The 11,682-nt window shown below is 28.7% G+C and overlaps 1 protein-coding gene across 1 annotated transcript in view; it reads right to left on the reverse strand.

Annotated features, from left to right (window-relative positions):
• The window catches only part of LOC100208125 (transcriptional regulator ATRX), a 57,296-nt gene extending 52,368 nt beyond the window's left edge, over window positions 1-4,928 (reverse strand). The window contains exon 1 of the mRNA XM_065812515.1: window positions 4,614-4,928. Coding sequence (XP_065668587.1) covers window positions 4,614-4,648 — 35 coding nt within the window. The 5' untranslated portion in view covers window positions 4,649-4,928. The remainder of the gene's footprint in view (window positions 1-4,613) is intronic.
• Between the last annotated feature and the right edge of the window lie 6,754 nt (window positions 4,929-11,682).

The raw sequence follows: 11,682 nt of genomic DNA on the forward strand, positions 1-11,682 counted from the left end.
TGTGGAGTATACCTTTTCAAACAAAAAAATAGTTTGAAAAGAATTTGAGAATGATATGAATGAAAAAGTATCATTTCCACAATGGTCTAAAAAAAGTGTTGAACTTGTAGTAAAAGATAAACTGGAGACTTGTTTTAAAACTGTCAAAGACGAGTTAACAATAACTAAAAATCAGCTGTTTTTGCATTTTATTAACAACTTACTGGAAAAGTTTATGAGTATTGTATGCAATATAAAACACCAGTACAAAGCTACATCAGAAATAAAAAATATCTTAGCGCCTAGGGATATTTTCATTCATTGTGATTTTTCAGAAACAATTGCAAATACTCAAAAGAAATCCAATCATTCCACTTTGGTGGATCAAGAAACCAAGTGTCAATCCATACAGTTGTGGCATACTATTGTAATACTTCTGACAACAAAATAAAGGCAAAATCTTACTGTACTTACTGTTACATTTTCAGATAACAGGCGTCACGACTTTGTTGGGATCTGTGCGCATTTAAAGCCTGTTATTAATGACTTGAAAGAAAAGCTGCCCATCATTGAAACAGTTCATCTCCTTAGCGATAGTACTTCTTAATAGTACCGAAACAAGTCCATGTTCTACTTGGTTGGTTTTTCAAAAAGAGTTTGTAGCTAAAATCATAAGGTGGCATTTCACAGAAAAGGGGCACGGAAAAGGTGCCCCTGATGGAATAGGGGGCTGTATCAAAAGAACCGCAGACAGATTGGTAGGACAAGGGAAAGATATTCCTGATACTAATTGTTTGGTCTAAGAAATAAAAGAAAAGTTTTAAGTATAACCATCTATACTACAACAACACAGATTTCAATCTCTTTGAGAAATGTGTACCAGAAAACCTAACAACTTTCAAGGGGACTTTACGAGTACATGAGGTGTTTCCACTAAAAAAGAAACATTGTATATGACTATAATACAAAATGCAATCACTATAGTTTTGGAGAAGTACTAATTCCTGTGGAATTTTTGATGGATCTTCATCCTCAAAATGCCAGCTGAAGAAACAACATCCAAACATTTGGCTCAAAATGTTTGGATGTTGTTTCTTGTAAATGTTCTATCCTTGGCCCTATACTCTTTTTAATTTACATCAACAATCTTCCCGATACTCTCACATCTAAGGTGGCATTGCTTGCTGATGATATTACCACTTATTCTGTTGTGAAGAAACCAACACTCTCTGATTGCTTGGAGCGGCCAATTGAGATTGAAAAAGATCTCACTTCTGCTACATCATGGGGCTCACAGTAGCTGGTGAACTTCAATACAGATAAAACTTAATTTTTTTTTCAGCCAATCGTTATCGCAATAATTTAGATCTTCCTATATTTATGAACAGTGATGTACTCGATGAGTCATCTAATCTTCATCTTCTAGGATTAACTTTTACTTCAAATCTTTCTTGGAAACCATATATCAAATCAGTTGCAAAATTAGCATTTGCTAAGGTTGCATCTCTTTATCGAGCTCGTCACTTTCTTACTTCGGATTCTATTCTCTATCTCTATAAATCTCAAATCCGGCCTTGTATGGAATACTGTTGCCATATCTGGGGCGGATCTTCTAACGATGTCCTTTCTTTTTTAGACAAGGTGCAAAAAGGCATTGTAAACATAGTTGGACCTGCTCTTGCAGCCAACCTCCAACCATTATCACATCGTCGTAATGTTGCTTCTCTTTCTCTTTTCTACAAATACTATAATGGGCACTGCTCTAAAGAGCTAGCGTCTCTTGTGCCATCTACTAAAATTCATTCTCGTGTTACTTGTTATTCAATTAAGCCTCAGCCTTTTTCTGTGACTGTTCCTAAGTGCTCCAAAAACGCTTATTCGTCTAGTTTTTTCCCTCGAACAACAGATCTTTGGAATTCGCTTCCTTCATCTTGTTTTCCTGATTCATATAATTTGCAATTCTTTAAGTTGTCTGTCAATCATTATCTTGCTCTACAATCTTCATCTTTTCTTTTTCAGTAACTTCCAACTTTAATTAGTGGCTGCTTGCAGCCTTGTTGAAAGCGAAGATATTTAAAAAAAAAAACAATGTGAAAAGAAATTGACAAGACTAACCACAGTGTTTACAGCAATAATGAGGAGGACAGCTTGTCTATTAAAATCAATAATTTTGTGAAAGTTGAGTTTTAAACATCAAAAAAAAGTATGAAATACTATGTTGGGCTAATTCAAACCTTAGGTGCATATGAAAATGAGTTGCTCATAAAGTTTTTGAGAAGATCTCAAAAATTTTATGACAAACTCATCCTGGCCAGGAATTTTTTACATTTTCAGAGAAAGATGACATCTCTGTCATCGATGAGAGCGATGTAGTGTTTAGATATATAGTTTTCCACAAGACTTACCATTCAAAAACATTTGCTAATTTACTTACTAATAAACTTTGTAAAACTTGTACCATGTACTACTTTATGTCAACTATTAAAAACTGTCGATTAAAGATGGTTATTATTTTTGTAAATTACCTGGCAGACACTATTATCTGTTATAGCATAAAGCGATACTATTAATAATGTCATGTCTGTGGTAAATTTGTCACGTCTGTGGATTACACTAAAAGTTTGTAAATTTTTTTTGTAAACTGACATTTAATGAGTTGTGCAGATACTTACAAATGGACATTTCCAAAAAATCATGTACGGACACTCGTATATGTTTTGTCTATTATTTTCATAATATTAAACTGGCGATCTTCAATTTGCTCTCATTTAATTCTAACCTATATATTTATTTTGTAAACAAAAAATGGTATACATTAGTAATGTTAACAAAGAATAAATTAAGTTTGAAACAGAATCACACACAGAACAGAAAAACTCAAATTTTAGTTATTAGATAAATAAACTTTAATTCCTCAAAAACAGCAATCGTTTAAATGCAGTTCATGAATGATCACGCACGGAAGTTGCAAATTTGTTAATTTCAGGCATATACTTTTAAGAAAATAAATTGCTCGTGAGTATTTTAAGTGAAATATTATATTTTCATGACTCATGTTTAGTATACTTTCAATGAGAAATGGCAGTTATCAATTATTTCTAGCTAAAGTATAGCGTTTTGAAAATTGCTTTCTATTTTCAAACAGTAGCAATATTATTACGCAAAAAAAATAAAATGATCAAAATTAATATGTTTAATTTATTCAGGTAGCCTAAAGTATGATAAAAATATTTTTGTTATAAATATTTTTTAAGAAAATTATAATAGTATGCATATTGCTTTAAGTCCCAGCTTTTAACTGCTAAAACAAAGAAAAAGAAAAAATCATGCACAGAAATGGAAATCCCCAAACGATGAAGCATACTCAAAGCTATAACAGCAAAAAATTTGATTTGGAAAATTTAATATTTAAATTTTATAAAATTAATTATTAAAAATGTTACTTTTTCAGGAGAATGACCCACATACAATGTTTTTGTATATATGTATGCATGTATATTTTTTTGCATATATGTTACATATATCATACATATATATATATATATATATATATATATATATATATATATATATATATATATATATATATATATATATAGAGAGAGAGAGAGAGAGAGAGAGAGAATTCTTATATGTTGTCGGAAAGTTTTTCCATATTTTGTTGACAAAAAGTAAAAATTAAAATGCAAGACCGGAATTTTTTTTTTTATTAATTGATAGACTGCCTGCCCCAACCAAACCCTCAGTCGATGTAGCAGTACTCCCTTGCGAGTCAGGCTAAAAGATAGTAGATGTAGCAGCACTCCGTTGCGAGTCAGGCTATTTGTCAGTCAATATAGCAGCACTCCATTGCGAGTCAGGCTATTTGTCAGTTGATGTAGCAGCAGTTTGTTGCGAGGCTATAAGATAGTCGATGTAGCAACACTCCGTGCATGATTTACAGTTAAAAAATAATAATAAAATCATTATATTAAAAAAAATAAAAATAAAAACATTGTTTATATTGTTAAAAACATTCAGAATGTTTTTAAAAACATTCTGGTCAATTAAATTTGCGTTTTTGCGGTTTTTTTAAAAAACGATTAATTTGTAATTAAATTAATGGTTTATACTTTCGACAACACACAAATGTTGGACGAAAGTCAAAAGTAATTAAAAGTGACGTATATGTTGGCGTAAGAATCATTTTTTTCCTTCCGCGCTTCCCAAATGCAACAATCTATAGAACTATATATATATATATATATATATATATATATATACAATATATACATATACATACAATCATATATATCATACATACATATAATATGTATATATGTATGTATGTATGATACATACATACATATATACATACATACATACATACATACATACAAAAATAAAAGTCAGATAATTATATATTTCACTTATTCTTATGTCCAATATTTAATAACGGACATAACTCCTATAATATTTAATTATTCTTTCATAAAGTATTAAAAGAATTCCCTATAATCTCTTTATACCCTACAATTTCTTGAAAACAAAAATATCTAGAGGCATATATGTTCTTAGAAAATAGTCTGACATGACAGGGCATATTTTTATCAACTTTCTATAATACTTAGTACTCAAGTTATAAAAAAACAAACCTTTTTTGATAAATTTTTTGAGGTGTAGTAGCCATGGTTTAAATTAACTTCGGATTGTGTGATTTAGTTTAACGGTTATACGAGTTAAAAACATAGTTTGGTTACGGGTTTGAAGTTTATTATTAAATCGACGAAGCTAAAGAAAATTTCTTTCGCTTACAAAGTCATGACATAGTTACTTTTAAAAAAATTTTTGAAAAAACTTTAGAAAGTGTTTTAAAAATAGAGCCAATAAACACTGTTTTTGTGTTTCCATAAAATCGCGCAAAGGTAAAATTAAAATCATTTTTCTCTGACCCGGATCCCCAAAGCAATGACTATTGTAAAATTAAAATAGTAATTTTACACAGCATAAACAAAAATCGTGTTTTTTGACTTTATTGATGTGTTTATGGAAATAAATAACCATTCAATCAAAATTTTTCCGCGTTTTTTTTTTATTATATGAAGGTTACTCCATAGTATAAAAAAGCACAAAAAATATAAAAAATATTATGGGAACAAATTTTTTTTTCCTTCAACATAAAGTTTTTACCTTCTATACCAACGTCGCAAGCAACAACTACTTCCTGTTTTTTAAGTCAATTAAGTTCAATAATTAGAATCAATTTGATTCAATTAAATTGATTTAGCAACCTTGGTAGTGTGTTTATATTTTATCGCTTAAATTACTTATGTTGAAAGAGCAAACAGAGTATAACATTCTCAAAGTTTGATCACTGCTAAATGTTTGTACATAAAGAGGAAGTTACCTTCAAAGCATTTTATTGTAAAAGTATTTTATTTATATGTTTAGTTTAAATGGGTAATAAAAAAAGTATAAATAATATAAAAAAAAAAAGAATTTACAACTGCTAATAAAAAACTGAAAAAAATGTAAATAGGAACATTTTTTATAGTTTTAAACAATTTGAGTTTCCGACCATTGAAATTTGTTTTTTTTTTACCTTTTTTTACCCTTTTACTGTTTTGTTACCGTTGTTGAATAATTACGCAATAATATTTTTAAATTGCTTTTTAATCACTGATATCAATAGAAACATTTGTTAGTATTATTAAAAGAGTCGGTGTAGGTTTTCGGGTCCAATCTGTATAATATCTGTATATCTGTATAGCTAATAGTCTATAAAATCTGTAAAACTAAAAGAAAAGAACATCTCTATTGATAACGCTGAACTTAGTATTATTAGTAGTAATTAGGGTCGCTCTAAAATAAATGTGTATCTCAATGTTACGCTCAGGGGCTCACAGAGGGTGGGGGATTTGGATCAGGGGTGTGGGATGTGAGATTGTTTGAGTGGTGATGTGAGAGAAAGGGTAGATGGGGTGATGTGAGAGAAAGGGTAGATGGATGGATAGGGATGGGGGAAGATAAGGGATAGCATATGTGGGATGTGAGGGTTCGGGGGTTAGGGATCCGATTGGAGAGAGGGGATCCGGATCCAGGAGCCTTACAAAAACATAAATATCTTTAAAAGTAAAACTACTTAGTATATATATACTTAGAAAAAATATAAAACTACTTAGTACTTATATACTTTTAAAAAACTTATAAAATTCTGAATAAATTTATTTAAATTTTTTTTTTCCATTTTAATGTCAAAATAATTAATGATGAAAAAAGAAGATTTGAGATTTTTAGAGATGTTTTTATACAAAAAACAAATGAAGTATTATATAAAAGCTATATTTTAAAGATATAAAGCCTATAATTAAATAAACAAAATATTTATAACAAAACAGTTTTTTTGCTGCATTACAATATAACAACATTGCACTGAGGTACATCACAGTAGGAATAACTCTTTTCTTTTTTTAATTGAGTGAAGCACATTTTACAGTTTCTTATATTGCTTTCAAACTTTAATAGATGCTTAGAGTGGTGTTTCCCATAGACTAAATTTTTTTTTTGTATTGTGAAGGATTGGCAAATTCTTCGAGACCAACCAAAAAGAGGAATACTACATCTTTTTCGAAAAGCCAAATAGAAAAAATTGTTGTATTTACGTGTGGAATTTCTGGATAAACAACTGTTTCTGATTAGCTAATAATGTTATACAATATTATGCAAATGTTCACAGAAAGAGAATTAGAAAAATATACATTTATCTCCAACAACAAACATATCGTCCGCGAATGCGCAAAAAAGAAAAATGATGCCAAAGATCACCCTTTTACAATGATAATTTTTTTTTCTAGTGCTTTAAATTTTATGGGATATTACTTTTGATAATCAATTTATTTTTAAAGTGGATGACAACTTTCTGTTTATTTTATTAGTAAATTCTGTATGAAATTCTTTCAGCTCTATATACAAAAATTTTTCCTTCGCTAATAAAGAAAAAAATCTATTATTGGTTTTGTTGGGGATTTTTCCTTAATTTAAAGATACTTTTCTCTAAATAAAGTAAACCGAGAAAAATTAATCATTCATTCTCTTTACAAAATGATTCTCTTATTACCTTTCCTTAAATCAATAGAATATTTTTTGATGTTTCTCTTTTAAATTTATGCCAGAAAAAATGTGTGATTACACTTGTGAATCTATGATTTACTCAAGTTAGTGATTTACCTATAGTTCTTTAGTTTGTAGTTAATGCAAAGAATTTTTTATATGATATTGTAGACAAGTCATGTAACATCTAGCACGCATCTATTAGGTCTGTTTCTACTTTTCACAATCGTCCGTAGACCTAGTATTCTTTCATAATTTTTATTGAAATATATTAGCTATTATTCTATATTATAATGGTATATAGTATTACAATGCACATATTAAGTACATAATAGTATAATATGTGGTATTTTTTTAATTATTTTTTATTTATTTTAGGTGCACCACGACGTCTTTATGGTATTATCACAGGGCACCGCAGAAGAGCGGTGCAATTTCTTAAAGGACTTGCAATTTCTTAAAGGAAATTCACACCTCCTTCCCTACCAATTTTATAAAATTTGCCCAGAGGTGGCATTAAACCACGGATCTCTAACTTACGAGGCGCGCAAACCACTACGCTACCGCTGCTCAAATATATTTATATAATTGAATATACTTTATTCTTGTAAATAAATCTCATAACTCAATACTTGACATTTGTATTTTTAAACAGTTATACCACCTTCTTGTTTGTAATATATTGGAAGCATTTTAAATAGCGACTACTCATTGTTTAAAAGGATTTAGGTAGCACTGATCGCAAGGGTTTAGGTAGCACTGATCGCAATCTAGTTAAAGGTTTATTGTTTTTTCACAGGTAATTTTTTTTTATTCAAATAGTTTGTAGTATTTTTTAAATATTTCATGTTTTTTATATGTTATATGTTATCGATATCAAATAAGCGTCAACTGAACTTTTTTTTTTCAACTAGTTTACTCCCAACAATGCTGCAAGCTCTATTTCATTTGGGAATCACCAGAAAACAAAGAAAATTGTTAAAAAGCAAGAAAATTACAGAAGACTTAAAAAACTGCAAATTGCAAGAGTCAGGAAAACAGAAGAGAAAATAAAAGACGGGAATGAATTCCAAATAAAGCTTACAATTATCTGGCAATAATGACTATCCGGATATTGCATACTGAAATTCCATATATTTGGATATACCCGGATATCTGGATAACAAATAAGAAAATAAAGATGATAAATTGAATCAAATATTTAGTATGTTTTGTAATTCAATTATTTCATTTTATTTAAGTACTTTAACTTATACTGAAATAATTCATAAAATAATAAAAAATAATACAATTTAAATTGGTTTCATTTTTAAAAAATTTCAAAATAAAAACTAATTTCATTGAAAGTTATAAAATCAAACGAGATTTTTTTTTTTCTTCCGGGGGGGGGGGGGGGGCCGTCAAGCCTGCAATTTAAACAATGTAGTAAATACTTTGCTCTGCTCTTCAACATGAGTAATTGAATATATTGTCTCTTTTAATTGTTGTTGTAGAGAACTTGCAGTATTTTGACTTTCAAGAACACATTTATTTGCGATTTCTTTCATTACTTCCTTTATGCTCTATAATGTTATTGCCCATTATGTACTTTCAAAAATTCATACTGCCAAAGCAATGGCAGCTTCTGAAGTATGATCAAAATGTTTAGTGCAATGCGAAATACTCCCAGTTTCTATGAATATTAATAATGTCATAAAGGTTTTATCTCGATTAACTTTTTTTTTAATCTGTTTTGACGAACTTTTATTTATATTATTTGATGGTTTTTTACTTTCTAGTTCTTTACTACAATGCTTAGAGAAAGTAGTATTTCTATTTTCCTCAGTACTTTTAGAATGGTTCGAATCTTTAGTACCTTTTAACATTGCTACAACTTTTTAGATGTAAGAAATTTAGAAATTAATAATAAATTTAATTTATAAGTAATGTATGTAGAAATGAAAACCATTACTTAATTGTAATAAGTGACTTATTAAACTTGTTTGCTTATGAAAACTTAAAAAAAACTGCATTAAAATCCCTTTGTTAAACATATATTATAGTTTACAATAATAACAAACAAATATAATAACATATAAGTTATATAGCAAGTTAAAAGAAGCTAATTTAAATATCGGTCTTCGCGTTCTGCTGCTGATATGTTAACTGTAATAACTGATTGATTTTATCAAGGCTATTGCTCTCAACATTTCTAAAATTTTTGAAAAGGTTTGGCTTGCAATTTCTTAAAGGACTTGATTTAAAAGATCATCAACTGACTTTAGTCAGTTGATGATCTTTTAAATTTTAGTCAGTAAGGCACTCAGTTTAGTCAGTAAGGCACTCAAAAAGTGGATTCAATCATTTGAATTTATTGCCTTGAATTTTTTCCTGGTTCCAGGCTCTCCCATGTGTCAACGGTGTCCACCTCCTTCTTCATTCAGAAAGCATTTCTTTGCACAACGAGACAAAGTATTTAAAGACTCTTATCAGTGATTTTGACTTCTTAGCCCCAAATCCACCAAAAAGTGAAACTAATTACATCTGGGTTAGCTTTGTTTGATTTCCAAAATCATTTCGTTAAGAAGAGGACTAGGAGAAGGAAAACACTACGGCTAATCGATGAACACAGCCCACTTCCATGAAGACGATTTAATGGATTTTTTTAAGCGAAAGTGTTTAATGTTGCTCTTAACACACTGCTCCAGCAGATAAAAAGTAGAATAGATACAGCTCAAAAGACAGCAGACATGTTTTTGTTCGTTGGATGGTCCTTATCTCCTTCTAGTGATGAAGATAAACTTAGTCATAAAGAAAATGCAAAGCCCTGGCAAATCTCTATGTAAACGATGTAAAAGAAGAGGAGTTGATTGAAGTAATTTACTAGATGTTCTCAAGCAATCAAATTCTTTAGGACAATTGGAATCCCTATTTTCTATTAAGTTGCGCAACGGAATCTACCAAAAAGGTTCTCTGTCAATATTTCCTTCGATCTGCATTTTGCTTCGCATTTTTAATACAACCCGGTTTCAGTGGCTGAAAATGAGCGCTCTTTCAGTAAGCTTGCTCTCATCAAATAATATTGCTTTATTTAAATTTTAATGTGATAGTAGACATAAGGACAATAAACAATGGAATTTATGCTTAATTTAATATACCCAGGAATCCTAAATTTAGGGCACCGACCAAAAATTGACCCCAGGCACCACAAAGTCTCTGTTAAGCCCCCTGCTAACTGCCTCAAAAATCAAGCTGATAAGTCAAGGGTTACAGAACTTACATCTCTTTTAACTTAACTTAAAAATATTATTGATTTTTATTTTAATTTTTTTGTTTTGTTTTTCACTTCTCACATTAAATTCAAAATTTTCATGTTGCAAGCTTGCGCGCGTGTTTTTCAGAGTATTTTGCAATATCTTATCTCGCGCCTTAACGTCTCATTTGCAAATATCAATTTAATTATTATATAATTTTGTTTTACAACGTTTTTCAATTTCTTATCACTGTAAAATAAATTTAAGAAATTTAAACAACAAATAAACTTAAAACGTACACTTTTATGAGAGAAAAGCATATATTGGCGATTGAGTACCATATGGCTTTTGTAATTTTACAGAAAAAAAACTTTATTATTCAAATTGGATATTGTATTTATGAAATTTAAGTTTTAAGTTTTAAGTTTTAAGCAACTCTCTTATGAAAGAGTTTTAAGCAAGTCTTTAAATCATGTTTTAAAATGTGTTCACTATTTATAGAGTAGGAATAGTGTTGAAAGAGATATAGACTTGTATAAAGTTGAATAAATCATATTCCTAAACAATTTGTTTATGACTTAACACAATTTATCTACATTAAAATATTGCAACACAATTTATCTGTGACAATACATACAGGATAAAATAATTGATAGTATGTATCAATACAGATTGTTAATTAACTTATCATATTATTATGTACATGACACTATATATCAATATACCCATAACACTATCAGTATAGACATGGTACTATGTATCAATAGTTTGTTTTTTCTTTTTATTTGAGTGTTGTTGTTTATTTCGATAAAATGGTTTTAATAGTTATAATTTTTTGTTTTTAATATGTTAATAAAACTTTAAAATTTGACAGCTTTGCTTTTTTTTACAATGATTGAATTCAATTTATTTGAACTTTATGAGTCAACTACTCACAGACTAGGATGGTTCTTGTTGCATTTAGTGACTATTGTTTATTAATAATCATTATTTGTATCAATCTCAAACTTATATGTATATATATATATATATATATATATATATATATATATATATATATATATATATATATATATATATATATAAATATATATATATATATATATATATATACATATATATAAATATATGTATATATATATATATATATAGATATATGTATAGATATATATTTATATATAAATTAAGTTAGTGTATTTTGAAAATAGAGTGCTCTATGTTCATATAGAACAGAGCAATAATAAATTAGTAAAAAAACACTAATCTAACTTTTTTCTTCAACTTTAAGTTTCACCATTGCTGGATCATTAGGAACTCTTCCTGAAGAAAAAAGTTAGGTAAGTGTTTTTTACAAATTTATATATATATATATATATATATA

This window comes from Hydra vulgaris, chromosome 12, assembly GCF_038396675.1.
Source record: "Hydra vulgaris chromosome 12, alternate assembly HydraT2T_AEP".
NCBI lineage: Eukaryota > Metazoa > Cnidaria > Hydrozoa > Anthoathecata > Hydridae > Hydra > Hydra vulgaris.